General features: G+C 51.7%; 1 protein-coding gene across 1 annotated transcript; it reads left to right on the top strand.

The window, feature by feature from the left end:
- The first annotated feature begins 6,432 nt into the window (after nt 1–6,432).
- PRSS36 (serine protease 36) lies at nt 6,433–15,404 on the top strand. The gene is made up of 14 exons (XM_049638691.1): nt 6,433–6,469; nt 6,759–6,794; nt 7,013–7,048; nt 7,512–7,674; nt 8,117–8,397; nt 9,757–9,923; nt 11,368–11,617; nt 11,726–11,855; nt 12,180–12,436; nt 12,519–12,682; nt 13,080–13,317; nt 13,434–13,575; nt 13,844–13,922; nt 14,579–15,404. The coding sequence occupies exons 1-14, from the start codon at nt 6,433–6,435 to the stop codon at nt 14,858–14,860; spliced, it is 2,262 nt and encodes a 753-aa protein (XP_049494648.1). The 3' UTR covers nt 14,861–15,404.
- Nucleotides 15,405–16,743: the final 1,339 nt, after the last annotated feature.

The following is a 16,743-nucleotide window of genomic DNA, read 5'->3' as shown; positions in this document are numbered from 1 at the left end:
GTCTGCTTGGATTCTCTCTCTCCCCCTCTCTCTGCCCCTCCCCCACTGGCACTATCTCTGTCACTTTCAAAACAAATAAGTAAAAACTTTAAAAAAGAAAAAAGAAGAAGAAGATAACAAGTTTGTGTAGTTTTAAGCCACTAAGTGTATGGTAATTTGTTACATCAACCATAGAAAACAAATACATTAGCTGATCTGTAATTTCCCCTTCCATGAATCAGACCAGCAGAGAACTGTGTGTCTATGTACTGCCTCTCTTACCCAGAGGCAACCATCATATAATTATTTTATTGACTTGTGGTTTGATTATGGGGTTATTGGCTGACATTAAGCAGCACTATAAACATCAACCTTATGAAACTCTTTGTTGCTTTTACCATAATGGTGTGGTTGAGGAAGATTTCATTACACCAAAGTTTCCTCTCCATCAGAACCTGCAGAAAATTATTTTCTGTCCTAGTACTTGGAAGAGAGACTCCTGGTTGGGTTTCCCTCTTTGTTGGCTGCTAGGAAGCTTAGAGCAGTGATTCTCATGCAAGCACACCTTGGGCTGGAAGAACTACCAGAATCACCAGGGCAGTTTTTGCAAACTGTATTTGCATCCCCCAGGAATTTCAATCTGTCTCCTTAGAGGAAACTGTTCCCCCTTCCTCCCACAAGATCCATCGCTTTGCCAAGCCACTGTGCTATTTGATGACAGACAAAACTTTCTAAAGGCCTGATACATAAGGGAAGTCATTTTAGATTTCTAAGTCAGCATGACTACATAAACTTTGTTTAAACCAAAAGCCAGGGTGAGGGGGTGGCCCTTGGCTAGCTCAGTCCATGGAGTATGCAACACTTAATCTCAGGGTTGTGAGTTCAAGCCCTGTGTTGGGTAGGGAGATTATTTAAAAAACAAAATCTTAAAAAAAAAATCCTTAAAAAACAAAACAAGGGGCGCCTGGGTGGCTCAGTCAGTTAAGCATCCAACTTCAGCTCGGGTCATGATCTCAAGGTTTGTGAGTTTGAGCTCTGCGTTGGGCTCTATGCTGACAACTCAGAGCCTAGAGCCTGCTTTGGATTTTGTCTCCCTCTCTCACTGCCCCTCTCTCCCCTGCTTGAGCTCTGTCTCTGTCTCTCAAAAATAAATAAACATTTAAAAAAATTAAAAAACAAAACAAAAGCCTGATTTATGGCACACCCAGCATACATTGTACCCTTGCTTTGTAAATGAGGAGCCTGAAAGAAAGTCATCATATCCGTAAGATATGGTAAATGCACCTACTCACTGAATTCCTTGACATTAAAACTTGTGATTCCTGCCTATATGTTAATCTATAATCTCTTGACTTTTATAACAGGTAAAAAAAGTATATAACCTTTGGGGTGCCAGAGTGGCTCAGTCAGTTAAGCCTCCAACCCTTTTTGGCTCAGGTCATGATCTCTCAGTTCATGGGATTCAGCCCCACATTGGGCTCTGTGCTGTCAGCGTGGAGCTTGCTTGGGATTCTCTCTCTCCTTCTCTCTCTGCCCCTCCCCTGCTTGTGCTGTCTCTCTCTCTCTCAAAAATAAGTAAGTAAACATTTTAAAAAAGTGTATAACCCTGTAAAAACTCTGTATCCTCTGGAGCACCTTCTTCCTGTGAAGACCATGTCTCCCAAGCAACTGTCCTAACTTGGGCTCAAACAAAACTCCCTTCCTCACTTTTAGGGATTCTGAAAGGTTTGTTCCTTTTGCATCGACATATCTAAAGGAGCAAGTCCTATTTCTCAGGTCTGTTGATTTGGAGAAAGTGTTGAGAATTACTGTCTTAGGGACACTTGACTGGCTCAGTCGATAGAGCATGCAACTCTTGATCTCACAGTCATGAGTTTGAGCCCCACATTGGATGTAGTTTACTTTAAAATTTTGTTTAACACTTATTCATTTCTGAGAGACAGAGAGAGACAGAGTGTGAGGGGGGAGGAGCAGAGAGAGAGAGAGACAGGCAGACAGACAGACAGGATCCGAAGCAGGCTCCAGGCTCTGAGCTGTCAGCACAGAGCCCGATGCAGGGCTCGAACCCACGAATTGTTGAGACCATGACCTGAGCCAAAGTTGGACGCCCAACCAACTGAGCCACCAATGTGCCCCTGGATGTCGTTTACTTTAAAAAAAGAGAGAGAGACAAAGAGACAGAGAGGGAGGGAGGAAGAGAGAGAGAATTATTTTAGAACAGCAGTTCTCATATATGATCCTGGAAGTCCTGGAGGGGTTCACAGACCCTTTCAAGGGGTGCCCAAGGCCAAAACTATTTTCATGATATCAAGTGTACAATACAGGTTTCCAACAGCTACTTGACCAGTGATATTCCAAAAGGCTGGATGCAAAAGCAGATATGAGAATCCAGCTGTAGCCTGTTAATCCAGACACTAGCGAGGTTTGCAAAAATGTCACTCTTTTCACTTTTAAAACATCACTCTTTTCACTATTTTCTATTACATTTTTAAAAAATTTTAAGTTTAGTTATTTATCTTGAGAGATAGAGACAGCGCGAGTGAGAGAGCTGGTGTGCAGGGGAGGGGCAAAGAGACAGAGAAAATCCCAAGCAGGCTCCGTGCTGTCAGTGCAGAGCCCTACATGGGGTTCGAACTCACGAACAATGAGATCGTGACCTGAGCTGAAACGAAGAGTCATAGGCCCAACCAACTGAGCCATCCAGGTGCACCTTCACTATGATTTTTGAAAATATAGTTATTTTTCATTAAAAAAAATGTGTTACTTACATTAACATGTAACGCAGTAATTCTTTAGTGAGCTAATAAATAATTTTAAGTATTTCTGAGTTTTAATTTCAAAGGCAGTAAATATTGATAGATATAACCCACACAAGCAAAAATTCTTTGGATTCCTCAATAATTTTTAAAAGTGTAAGGAGGTTGGGGCACCTGGGTGGCTCAGCTGGTTGAGTGTCAGATTTCGACTCAGGTCATGATCTCACATTAATGAGTTCAAGCCCTGCATCGGGCTCTGTGCCGACAGCTCAGAGCCTGGAGCCTGCTTCGGATTCTGTGTCTCCCTCTCTCTCTGCCCCTCCTCTGCTCATGATCTGTCTCTGTCTCTCAAAAAATAAAATAAAACATTGAAAAAAAATTTTTAATAAAAAAATAAAAATAAAGGTGTAAGGAGGTCCTGATACCAAAATGTTTGAGAACTACTGAATTGCAGCAAATACTTTGTAGGCAAGAGTGCTCCTGGTATGCATGTTTTGCTTTAACCATCCCATACACTCTCTTTTTTCTACTTTTATTTGCCAATTGCCTGTTTTTTCTGAGTGTTTGTTGTCTGAATAACTAGTTCTTTATCCTTGGGGGGGCAAATGCCTGCAAATGAGCGCCCCAGGAGACTTAGAAACTCCAGGAATGTGATTCTTGATGTTGGAGTCCTGAGTTCAAGCCTGAGGTTGGACACAGAGCTTACTTAAAAAGTAAATAAATAGGGGAACCTGGGTGGCTCAGTCGGTTGACAGCTCAGAGCCTGGAGCCTGCTTTGGATTCTGTGTCTCCCTCTCTTTCTGCCCCTCCCCCGCTCACACTCTGTCTCTATCTCTCTTTATTTCTCTCTCTCTCTCTCTCTCTCTCTCTCTCAAAAATAAATAAACATTAAAAAAAATTGGGGGGGGTGCGCCTGGGTGGCTCAGTTGGTTAAGCGGCCAACTTCGGCTCAGGTCATGATCTCATGGTTTGTGGACTGGAGCTCCATCCACATCAGGCTCTGTGCTGACAGCTTGGAGCCTGGAGCCTGCTTTCAGATTCTGTGTCTCCCTCTCTCTCTCTGCCCCTCCCCAACTCGTTCTCTGTCTCTCTCTGTGTGTGTGTCTCTCTCTCAAAAATAAATAAACGTTAAAAAAAAATTTTTTTTAGGGTACCTGGGTGGCTCAGTTGGTTAAGAGGCCAACTCTTCGTTTTGGCTCAGGTCATGATCTCTCTGTTTCATGAGTCCAAGCTCCAAGCTGACAGTGAGGAGCCTGCTTGGGATTCTCTCTCTTCCCCTCTCTCTGCCCCTCCCCACTTGCACTATCTCTGTCCCTCTCAAAATAAATAAACTTAAAAAAATGTTTTTAATAATAAACAAATAAACTTATTATGAAGCTATTGCCACCAGGTTTACCTTCATTGTGTCCACAGACTAGCTAAGGTTAGCAAGGTTATCAATTAACTCCACTCAATTGTTGGGTCCCGATATTTGCATTTTCTCTCTCCCTGGTCACCTGATCTTATTTTCCCCTGCTCTTGTTGCGCTGGGACTGTACCTCCCAATAAAGCACAAGCATGTAGGGTTTGCCCAGACCTCTATTTACTAGGGAAACTGGACTAATGGAGTCATTATTAGCTTATATTCTTGGTAACAAAATAGATATACAGGTATCCCCTGCTTTTCAAAAGTTTCGTTATGGCACTTTGCTTTTTTTTCTAATGTTTTTTTTAATTTATTTTTGAGAGAGAGAGAGAGCACGCACGCACAAGAGAGAGAGAAAGTGCAAGCCGGGGAGGGGCAGAGAGAGAGAGGGGTCAGAGGATCCGAAGTGGGCTTTGTGCTGACGCAGCAAGCCCGATGCAGGGCTCCAACTCATGACCCGTGAGATCATGAACGCTCAAACGACTGAGCCACCCAGGCGCCCCACCACTTTGCTTTTAGGAAAGACCTACGTCAGTACCTGTTTTCACTAACAAAAAAAAATCCAGAAGGGATTTTCACTTTTTCAAAAAAAAGGCGAAAAGTGACAATGGTGCTCAGAGTTTGTTTTGCAGTCAACTGTCATGGAGATCTCCTTCCCTGGGAACTATTCTCAGCATCTCAGCATCAAGCCATCATAGCTTTGGGCTATGTGAGCGTCTGTGCTTGATCTCAATTTATATTGTGCATTTGTTAGCAAGATATGACCTAAGGTATGAGAAAAGCCTAAAAGACGAGTCCCTGGCTGGCTCAGCCAGGGGAGTATGTGACTCTTGGTCTCAGGGCTGTGGGTTCAAGCCCCACATTTGGGTGTAGAGATTACCTAAAAATAAATTTTTCAAAAAAAGGAAGAAAGGAAGGAAGGGAGGGAGGGAGGGAGGAAAAGAGGTGATTTTGGGATCTGGGAATGCTAAAAAATTTTTTTCATATAAATTAATAGTAACTGCTTCTTTGCTTTATGCCTTTTCCGCTTCCAAAAGTTTTCATAGAAATGCTCTACTTCCGGATAGCAGGGAAAACCTGTGTGTGGCTATTCAACTCTTCATTTCCATTCTCCTCCACCCTTCTCCATTCTGATCTATTCCCCCAGAGTGGCCTTTATGGGCCACATCATGGCCTCCCTGTCACTCTGGCTTCTGGGAGGTTTCAGAGATGGGAGGAGCTGGCAGGTGATGGGAGGGTAGGAGGAAAGCGAGATGGTGACTTTTATTTCCCAGCTCCCTCCCTGCATGAGCCACAGGTTGATAAAGGTCACATTTCCCCATTGAAGGAGCTCCCACTGAGCTCTCTCCTCCAGGCTCTCCATTTCCAGCTCCAGTACGTGTTCCTTCTCTTGGCCTCTCCAGGAAGGGCTCTCCACTCTTGCTAGCTCCAGCATGCTTCACCCATCCCTTGCTGGTTTCCCTTATCCCTGCCTAGACCTCTGTAAATAGTTCCTTAATTAAACTCTCCTTGATTCCTTTGAGGCACCATATGTTTCTTAGGCGGATTGCCATCGAAATACACTGAAGAGTTGAGTGACTTTCCCAAAGTCACACAAAGAATAAGTGACAACACTTGAGAGCACTCTAACACAGAAAAGGGTGACGTCCTTTTGGCTGTGCCAGCCTGCCCAGGCCCCTCCCAGAATCCTTGGCCCTGCGCAACTTGACGGAATCTGTGATCCTTTCGTTGGGATGGGATTGAATTCCCTAGGGCTCCCTTCCCAGACCTGGCCAGCAACTCCAGTAACCAGAGCTGTGTGAGAAGAAAAGGCCAAGCCACTGGGGTGAGCCGCACCCTGAATAGAGGTGAGGTCTCTGGTGAGTCACGCCACTGAGGGGCCACCTTCTCCATCCCAAGGGCTTGGGCTAACCTACAGCCCGCCTCACCAAGGACCCAGAACATCAGCCTCACAGCACCTAGCTGTCCTCATCTTCCACCTTTGCCCACAGGGTTCACCACTCCTCCACCCCCCACCCAACAGTGTCCTGGAGTTGGACATCTGCTTCCCACCCCCACCTTGGGCCTCCAGAGATATGAGATGCTCACAGGGCTCTGGGTGGGGCCTCTAGGCTCCCTGCTTCCCCTTTCCAGCCCTAGATCCTCTCAGATTGCCGGAGATGGGCTCCAGCCAGGGAGGGTGGGGCGGCTCCTGGGACCATCAGGAGTCACAGGCTGCCTAGGCAGTGACAGAGCTGTGGCTGGGAGCAGACCTTCACCCATCTCCGTGCCTCCAGCTGACTCAAATGTGCCATGTCCCAGCACCTGCTCCTTCCATTTGTGATCCTTGGTAACTCAGGGGATAAGAGATGGCTGCAAGGGACCTGGGCCTTAGTATCTGGGAAGCTGGAAAGCAGAACGCCTGGGTTCTGTGTGGGTAGTGGGGTGTCAGAGGAGGAAAGAGAGGAAGACATCAGGAAGAATGAGGGAGTGAGGTGTCAGAAGGGAGAATAGCCTACCAGAGGGGAAAGGGGCCTGGATGCCAGGAGATGGCGTAGCTCTAAAGCTTGGGGGCAGGGAGGCAGGGAGGGCTCATCAAATTATAGGTCTCCAGCCTCTTCCTGCTTCCCTCTTTCCAGCCATCAGCCCCATCCCAGGAGCTCTCCAGGACTCAGGTAAGGCAGTTGGACTGGGGGGTGGGGGTGGGGGGTGTATCACATGGGAGGCAGAAAAGATGGGAGGGGTAGCATGGGTGCTCCAAGGGGATGCTGAAAGAACAGAAAACTGGGGAAAGGGAGAGAGGTAGGGGAGGGAGAACAGGAAGATGGGGACTGGGAAGTGTCAGGGACTGGAAGTCACCAGTACCTTCCTCTCTTTACCCTCCAACTCCCAGCTCTCAGTCCTACCCAAGAAGAACCTGAAGATCTAGGTAAGGAGAGTGGGGGTTCCTCAGATCTTAAAGAAGGTTAAGCCTGGCTAGGCAGTGAGGAAGGTGGAAGTCCTGGGGCACGTGGGTGGCTCAGTCGGTTGAGGGTCCCACTTTGGCTCAGGTCATGATCTCTGGTTGGTGACTTAGAGCCCCTGAGTTAGAGCCCCGTGTCAGACTCTGGGCTAACAGCTCAGAGCCTGGAGCCTGCTTCAGATTCTCTCTCTCTCTCTCTCTCTCTCTCTCTCTCTGCCTCTGCCCCACTCATGCTCTGTCTCTCTCTCTCTCCTCTCTCCCTCTGTCAAAAATAAACATAAAAAAAAAAAAAAAAGTGCCTAAGTCCTCTTTGTTCTTTGTTCAAAGGTGCAAACTGAAGCCGGGCGGGAGACAGGGCTTTGTCTTGAGTTACCTGGGCCTCGTGCCTAGGGACTAGGCAGGCTATGACCTCCATGGTATCCCATTGCAGACTGCGGCCGCCCTGCGCCCTCTACCCGAATCATGGGGGGCTCAGAAGCGCAGCCAGGCAGCTGGCCGTGGCAGGTGAGCCTACATCAGAAGGGGGGCCACATCTGCGGGGGCTCCCTCATCGCCCCTTCCTGGGTGCTCTCCGCTGCTCACTGCTTCGTGACGTGAGTATTCGCCCACGTCCAAACCCTCTTCAAAAGCCAAGCCAGCCCCGCAGCTTGATCCCATGCACTCACCGCCAACTTGGAACCGAGCTGCGCCAGTCTCCCTGCCCAACCTCGAAGTTCTCTTCGAGGGTATCCTTGTTCTGAATACGGTGGACGCCACCTGCAGACTCGACCCACCGCTCCACCAAATATCCGGGTCTGAATTCCGTCTTTCCAATGTCCCCCAATCAATCATCCCCAAATCGCATCCACTCCTCCCCTTTTTGGGAATCTATCTCAACCTGGATCGCCCTAGCCCCTAATCTGGATCCCACTCTGCCCCTCCTGGGTTGCTACTGATCCCACCTTCTCCCTCCCTCTGAGCGAGATCCCACCCCCACGAGAGTCTGTCCCCACCTTGGGGTCAACCTAACCTCCTCCTGCCTGGGCCTCCGCGCAGGAACGGGACCTTGGAGCCCGCGACCGAGTGGTCGGTACTGCTGGGCGTGCACTCCCAGGACGGGCCTCTGGACAGCGCGCACGCCCGCGCGGTGGCCGCCATCCTCGTGCCGGACAACTACAGCCGCGTGGAACTGGGCGCAGACCTGGCCCTCCTGCGCCTGGCCTCGCCCGCCCGGCTGGGCCCCGCCGTGCGGCCGATCTGCCTGCCGCGCGCCTCGCACCGCTTCGCTCATGGCACGGCCTGCTGGGCCACTGGCTGGGGGGACATCCAGGAAGAGGGTGAGTGAGGTGAAGGGGTCCCGGGAAGCAGGTTACCGGGGAGGTGGAGCCTACTGAGCGGTCCTTGGGGGAAGACCTCGGGGCGAGTCCTAAAAGCTGGGCCCTGGGTGGGTGGGCCCTCAGGGCGGGGGCTCAGGAGGCGGGGCCCACCGAATGAGGCCTTGGGTGGGGTCCTGGAGCGCAGATTTCTGCCACGCCGCAGGTAAATGCTGTGCAATTGTCCATCTATCCTCCTCCCCAAGGGCTCGCAAACTAAGACTACTGACTCATCCACCCCGATTCCCTCCTCACCTTTCCTTCCAGGTTTTGTTGTTATTGTTGTTGTTGTTGTTTTGTTTGTTTGTTTGTTTTCCTTTCCTGGATATGGGATCTGAATAGGGTTCCCATCCTAGCTCGGCTATTTCAGACAAACCACTTCATCCAACCCATTTCCTCCTCTGAAAATTAAGGAAAAATAGTGCCCAGTTCGTGGGGTTGTTGGGTTAAGGATTAAATGAGAAAATCCATGTAAAGTTTATAGCACAATACCTAACAGCAGTTATTAATGTACTTCAGATATTTTTGCCCTAGGTGATGGTGCACTAAAGCACAGCACCTGGCATATCCTAAGCGTTCAGCAATGTCAGCTCTGCCCTCCATTCCCCTGTCCCTCTTCCTCCCATGCTCCCCTCCCCTCCCTTCACTCATCTCTCTACTTTCCCACCTCCTGTCTTCTCCCTACTTGCACTCATTCATTCATTCAGTTCATCTTTCCTTCATTCAACAGGTATTTCTTGAACACCTCCTTGTGGCAGGCACCAGTGAGGAGCCTGGGCCAATCATCCAGGCCCAAAGTTGTACCTTCTGAACTAGGGCAGTTGCAGTGACAATTCCAAGAAGTCACAAATGAGAGGTTTTCAGGACTTGGGAACTGATTGGGGAGAGGAAGCTGAGACAGGGGTCACAGCTGACAGCCCAGCTTCCATGCTTGGCAGCTTGGTACAGGACCACACCTTAGTCTACATGGCACCTTTGTTGAAAAGCGTGCCCTCTCAAGATTGACACAGCCCATGTCAGGGCTCAGATCTTAGTGATTTTAGCCCGCACAGGCCTCGTTTATTGTCTGGATACTGCTCTCACTGCACAACCATCCATGGAGGCTCTCACTAGGTGCTTGATAGGGCCATTCCTGAGATGAGGATATAGGAAGAACAGAGAGGAGCAGGAGGTGACGATGACTAGTTTTGAGTGTAGCAGGCCAGGGTGCCATGGGGTATCTAAGTAGATGTCCAGGAGGCAGCTGAAGGGCATTAAGCTGAGCTGGGGCACAGGGGACTTCCTATCTGCCTCACAGCATTTGCTCTCTGGTTCGACCTGCAGACCCCCTGCCTCTCCCGTGGGCGCTACAAGAAGTGGAGCTCAGGTTGCTGGGAGAGGCCGCCTGTCAGTGTCTCTATAGCCGGCCTGGCCCGTTCAACCTCACTTTCCAGCTATTGCCAGGGATGCTGTGTGCTGGCTACCCGGAGGGCCGCAGAGACACTTGCCAGGTGAGGGGAGGCCCCTGCATCTGCCTCACAGGCCAGGCAGAGCCCTAACCAATAGGAAGCATGAGGAATAGACAAATATCTCTCTCAATGTCTCTGAGCCTCATCTGCAAAAAGAGGGCAAGATTGCCAACGGATAGGATTGATGAGAAGATTATAAATGGACAGAACTTGGGGCTCAACAAGAGGGCACTGTTACTTATGGCAGCACAGTGCGGAGGTTACCTGCCAAGACTCCAGAGTGAGTCAGCCCGGTTGGAAGTCCAGCACCACCACTTACTAGCTGTGTGACCTTGGCTAAGTTATTTAACTCCATATGTTCAGACTTTCTCATCTGGAAGATGGAGATGATACTTTATAGGTGGCTTCACCCTACTTCATAGGGTGGCTATGATGATTATAGGAATTTGTATATATAAAAGCACTTAGGACAGTGCCTGGTCTTTAATAAGAGTTCAAATAAGCATTAGCTATTATTATTATCCCCCATCCCAGTCCATAGCACAGCACCTATTACTTAGTAGGTTCATTTTAAAAAATGAATTAATTCCTCACAGATGAGAATTTTCCAGATATCTTGCTGAAAACAAAACATAGTATATTTTAACCATTTCCCCCAGGAACTTTCCTCCAATGGCACACATTTTTGAGGGCACTCAAGCGTGAATGGTGGTGATGGGAATTCAAGCTAGATAGTCTTCAGCGTCCCTCCCAATTACGAGGTTCCAAGACCTAGGGACATAGTCCCCTGCCTTCTTGGACAGGATTGCAAACAATTCAAATTCCTCTAAACCAACCACTGTCCATTAGAACCTCCTACAATGATGAAAATGTTCTATACCTGTGATGTCCAGTATGATAGCCACTAGCCACATTGGCTATTGAACATTTGAGATGTGGCTAGTGTAACTGAAAAATTGAATATTTAATTTAATTTTTTTTTTATTTTTAAAAGTTTATTTTGAGAGACAGAGTGGGGGGGGGCAGAGAGAGAGAGGGAGAGAGAGAATCTCAAGCAGGCAGGCTCCACACTGCCAGCACAGAGCCAGATGCAGGGCTCAAACTCACGAACCATGAGATCATGACCTGAGCCAAAACCAAGAGTTGGTCCCTTAACCGACTGAGTCACCCAGGCACCCCTATTTGAGCCACTTATTGAACAAGAATCAGTTGGCTCTGAATGAGACCTGAAGGCCTCTCTAATGTGGCCTTTAATGCATTAGCTTGCTGCCTTTGGCTTTGGCTGCTCATCAGCCTTTCTGCCTTAGAAAGCTTTCTTCTGTTTAGAGTTTCAGGGAATGCAGAGGACAAGTACAGCCAGGGCCAGTTTCCAGAAGGTGGCTCTATGTTTGGCAACAAGAAGAGGTTTGGAATCTTTGTGAGGTGGCCTAGTATAAGCTGGTGGGTCCCTGGGCTGATCCCCTGACACTGAATTATCTACCATCAGGGAGACTCTGGGGGCCCCCTGGTCTGTGAGGAAGGCGGCCAATGGTTCCAGGCAGGAATCACCAGCTTTGGCTTTGGCTGTGGACGGAGGAACCGCCCTGGAGTCTTCACTGCTGTGGCCCCCTATGAGGCATGGATACGGGAACAGGTGATGGGCTCAGAACCTGGGCCTGCCTTTCCCACCCAGTCCTGGGAGCCCCAGCCAGGTCCCTGGGAGCCCACGGATGAGAACTGCACCATTGCCCTGCCAGGTAAGGGAGAAGGACCCCTAGATGTCACCTGGACATGGAAGATTTGAGTTGGGGTGGAAACTGCTGGTGGCCTGGGAGGCCCCCTGACCCAAGTCTCTCACCCCTCAGAGTGCGGGAAGGCACCAAGGCCAGGGACCTGGCCCTGGGAGGCGCAGGTGATGGTGCCAGGATCCAGACCCTGCCATGGGGCGCTGGTGTCTGAAAGCTGGGTCTTGGCACCTGCCAGCTGCTTTCTGGAGTGAGTGAAAACGCAGTCTTAGATTTTTTCCCCTCCCCCCTCCCATCGGCCTGAGACACTATCGACCTGTCCCCAGCCCTTCCCCTGGGTAGGGTAGGAGTAGGGGTGGAAGGGCACATCGGTCTGGAGTGCGGGGTTTCACAGGCAGGTGTAGGATCCAGCTTGCAAAGCGGGATCCTAGTCTACTGGGGGCGAGTACGGGGTAGTATAAATTCTATCAAGGATGCCGGGTTCTCTGGAAATCCAGAGTCCAAGCCAGACATGTGTGGGTTTGAGCCGAGTGTGCAGGATGTGGCCCACGTCCCAGTTTCCCCCAACCCGCAGCCCCATCAACTCAGACCTCCTGCCCCGAGACCTAGACAACTGGCGCGTGCTACTGCCCTCGCGTCCGCGCGCAGAGCTGGTGTCACGCTTCGTGCCGCACGAGAATGCCTCATGGGACGACACCTCGGATCTGGCGCTGCTGCAGCTGCAAACGCCGGTGAACCTGAGCACCGCCTCGCGGCCAGTGTGCCTACCTCACCCAGAACACTATTTCCTGCCCAGGAGCCGCTGTCGCCTGGCGCGCTGGGGCCGCGGGGGTGAGCAGGGGCCCCACGCAGGGCTGGGCGGAGCCGGGCCGGACTCCTCGGCAGCGCAGGCTCCCTTTCTTTTCTCTTCCAGAACCTGAGCCCGGACCCAGCACACTGCTTGAGGCAGAGCTGTTGGGCGGCTGGTGGTGTCACTGCCTGTATGGCCGCCAGGGGGAGTCAGTGCCGCCGCCAGGAGACCCTCCACACGCGCTCTGCCCCGCCTACCAGGAAGAGGAGGAGGCGGGCCGCTGCTGGGTGAGCGACGGGGGCGGGGCCCGCGGGTCTTTATGCGAGTGGTTGCCAGGGCAGGGTCTGAGAGGAACTAGGAATGAGGCGGAGCACTCTGCGGGCAGGGACGGGATTAAGGCGGGGCCTCTCGCTGGGGGCGGAGCCTAGCCCTGGAGGACTTTGGGGAGGGGCCTGAGACGGGCCCTGGGCGATGTCTGACCTTCTTGCTACCCCTAGATTTAAAGAGAATCTTAAAGTGAGGGCTGACTTCTTACACAGATTACTATTGGAGCCTGGCTTGGAGGAGGTGGGACTTGTTTTGTCTGAGTACGAGAGAGAGAGAGAGAGAGAGAGAGAGAGGAGTACAGGAAAGCCCCAGGACCTTTGATAGCCTCTCATCAACTTGCACATGCTCTTGCTGCAGAACTACTCTCATTGGAGCCTTCTGTGCCAGGAAGAGGGGACCTGGTTCCTGGCTGGAATCAGCGACTTCTCCAGTGGCTGCCTACGTCCCAGAGCCTTCTACCCCCTGCAGACCCATGGCCCGTGGATCAGCCATGTGACTCGGGGAGCCTACCTGGAAGACCAGCTGACTTGGGACTGGGGCCCTGAGGGGGAGGAGACTGAGACACAGGCTTGTCCCCCTCACACAGAACATGGTGGTGAGGGCTTAGGGCTTAGAGGGCTTTGGGGCTCCTGCGTGTGCTAAGATCCATGGCAGACCCTTCAGGGGTCAGCTGTGGAGCCCTCACTTAGGTGGTCACCTCCTCTCTCCTAGCCTGTGGCCTGCGGCCAGAGCCAGCTGTGATGGGTATCCTGTGGCCGTGGCTGGCAGAAGTGCATGTGACTGGAAATCAAGTCTGCACTGGGATCCTAGTGGCCCCAGGCTGGGTCGTGGCAGCCACTCACTGTGTCCTCAGGTGGGTCTCACCCATCTCTTGGGCAAGAGGGAAGAAATGGAAAGATGGGCAAAAGGACTTTTAAAATAGTGGGATATAATCCCTTTAGGGCTCTTACAGTACAGGGAACCACTACAAGTGTTTTGAGATAGAAGAGAAATTTGGAAAGAGAAATAATGAAGGAGCTAGTGGAATGACCTTGGAGTTCATTCTGCCCTGTCCTCTGGATTGGGCAGGACTTTACAGCAATTCGGGGAGCAGGAGGTCACATTGGGCTTTGTTCCAACAGGCCGGGCTTTACAACAGTGCCTTATATTGAAGTGTACCTGGGCCGGGCAGGGGCTAGCCCCCTCCCACAGGGCCACCAGGTATCCCGGTTGGTCATCAGCATCCGTCTGCCCCGACACCTGGGACTTAGGCCCCCCCTTGCCCTCCTGGAGCTGAGCTCCCGGGTGGAACCTTCGCCATCAGCCTTGCCCATCTGCCTTCACCCAGGGGGTATCCCCCTGGGGGCCAGCTGTTGGGTGCTGGGCTGGAAGGACCCCCGAGACCGAGGTGAGAGAGCCCAGGGTCCTGGGTGTGAGAGGTGACTGAAGGCCAGAATCCCTGTGACAACCCTCTCTCCTCTCTCTAGTTCCTGTGGCTGCAGCTGTCTCCATCTTGACGCCACGACTCTGTCACTGTCTCTATCAAGGCATTCTGCCTCCTGGGACTCTCTGTGTTCTGTATTCAGAGGGTCAAGAGGATAGGTGTGAGGTAAAAGGGCCTGGGCGTCCTGGTCCAGGGAGGGGAGAGGCAGTGCTGGGCAGCTGGACCCTAGAGAGAGAGCAGGGTTGGAATTCTTGAGTGCTGGGCCCCAAATGGGAAGAAGTGTGCTTCCTAGCTGGACCTCGGAGAGAGACCAGGGGCCTGGATGCCTAAGGATGTAGAGGAGTAGTGCTTTGTGGTTGGACTCTAAGGAGAAGGTGCGGTGAATCAGAAGGAAGGGTAAGAGACCCTTTTGGGCTTGGCCCTGACACTGCAGGTGACCTCAGCACCTCCGCTCCTGTGCCAGACCGAGGGAGGCTCCTGGGTCCTCATGGGCATGGCTGTTCGAGGGAGCCGGGAGCTATTTGCTGCCATTGGCCCTGAAGAAGCCTGGATCTCCCAGACAGTAGGGGAGGCCCATTTCCTGCCTCCCAATGGCTACCCCCACTGGCCCCCTGAAGGCAGCGACCTCTGCCCCCCCGACCTGGCGAGGGCCTCAGGCTCCCCTCAGGCTGCTCTGCTCCTGCTGCTTCTATTGCTCCCCCTGATCCAGGGCTGAGGGGGCCTGGGTCCCTTGGCCGCCTCTCCTTCTCCTCCTCCACCCCCTCCAGCCCTCCACTTCCCGCCCTGTAGGGCTGGAATGTGGCCTAACCGGCTTTGTTCCCTAGCCGGAACCTCCAGAGGGCCCCACCCACCCGGACTGCAGCGGCTTCGGATTATTGGGCCTCTGTGCCTGGCTATTTTGGGCACGGGAATCCTTGGGGGCAGTGGGAAGCGGCCAATAAAGGTGTAAACACAGACACGTGGCCTTGTGGCATTGCTGGGGGAAGGCTGAGGGGCTGGGGGAAGCCCAAGGGATAGGGCCCATCCCTTCTGGGTCTCTGTGAGTCAGGCCTTGGGCTCCCAGGAAATGTGTCCCTGATAACGTGGCAGCTGTCCTTCATTCCTGCCCCAGGGCGGGGGAGGTTGGGTGGCAGCTGGGTGTGTGTCACCTCCCCAGTGGAATCAGCATCCCTAGCAACTGATAGACACTTCAGCCCTAGCTCAGACCCTACTTCCCTTCTCTCTCTGCCCCCTGCCATCCTCCACCCCTCCCAGACTGAGGGTGAGAGTTAGAGGAAGAGTCCAGGAGTCTGGGAGTGCAGAGGGTCTGTCTGCCTTATCCTATATCTACAGACAGCTACCCCTCCTAAACACACCCTGATGAATGCCCCAGAGTGTACACCTCCAGTGCCCCCAGGACACACACATGACACTTAGGTGGGACCCTTCAAGGGTCCACTTTCATATCCTGCCCAGTGCCTCCAGAGTTTGGGCACCAGCATGTGTCCTTGTATGTACATCCCACTACCTCACCCACCGTTTACTAGTGCACCTCCCTGCATGAATTCAACCACATTCCCTGCTAACTACTAAGTCATGGGGTCTGGGGTCTGATAGATAAGTCCATGAAGTGCTCCCAGTGTAGTGGGGAACACCCCTGGCTGGGCATCAGGAATAGGTCATGGAAAAGGTTGATGTTTGAGTACAGAAAAAGGGCAAATGGAGACCTGGGGAAGGGGAAGTGCTAGGGTGGAAGCCGGCTGATAAGGGTGGCAGAGGGGTCACCTCAGGGGCTGGAGTCACCATCTATAGGTAGAGTGGGCAGAGGATGGGGGAGGGGAAGCAGGGAGTTCCTGGGAGATTGTGGAGAGGGGCAGAGGTTCTTAAAGGGACAGGCTTATCATTAGCTGCCAGATCCCAGAGAGAATATTCCCCTGAATCTCTACAAGGACATACATCCTCACCTGTGTCCCATACCCAGTCAGTCACCCATATGCCATTCCCCATAAACATTTAATACACCCATCCTCTCCCCAAACCCACCACAGCGTCCAATGTTGCTCCCTCTTCCCTGGCTTAGACTCCCTCCTAGTTAGCCAGTTAGCTTCTAGCCCCTCACCCACTCCAGGAATACCTTGCCCTCCAGGAGGGGCCCCAAAGTTTTGGCTGGGAGGTCCCCAGTCTTATGGAAATTAGGTGGGGAAGTGGGGTCTGTTTTTCTGAGGCTTGAAGCCAACACACATGCCCAGTTGTCCACAGACTTATACACTGATTTAGGATGAACCTGACCCCAACCTGGTCACATGGGCTTTCTTCTCCTGGACCTGTGCCACCTGCACCCTCCACCTGAGACTTTCCCTGGACCACTCTCCTCCCATATTTGCCTTAACACTCTTTCATAGCTCCTCTGGCCTCAGTTGTAACAGCACCTTCTTGAGGAACCCTTCTTTATGCCAGCCTACGTCAGGCTCCTGTGAACAGGCCCCCAGAGCACCCGTTCTTCTTTATCAGAGGGCCTAGCTTGAAATTATTCTATAATTGCTATGTGATTATTTGATTCAAAGCTGTTACCTCTAACTTCACTGTGAGCTCAGCGAAGGCAGAGATGGTGTCTGTTTT

Source organism: Panthera uncia, chromosome E3 (assembly GCF_023721935.1).
Source record: "Panthera uncia isolate 11264 chromosome E3, Puncia_PCG_1.0, whole genome shotgun sequence".
NCBI lineage: Eukaryota > Metazoa > Chordata > Mammalia > Carnivora > Felidae > Panthera > Panthera uncia.
The sequence above is the reverse complement of the archived record's forward strand: the minus strand, read 5'-3'. Positions and strand labels throughout refer to the sequence as shown.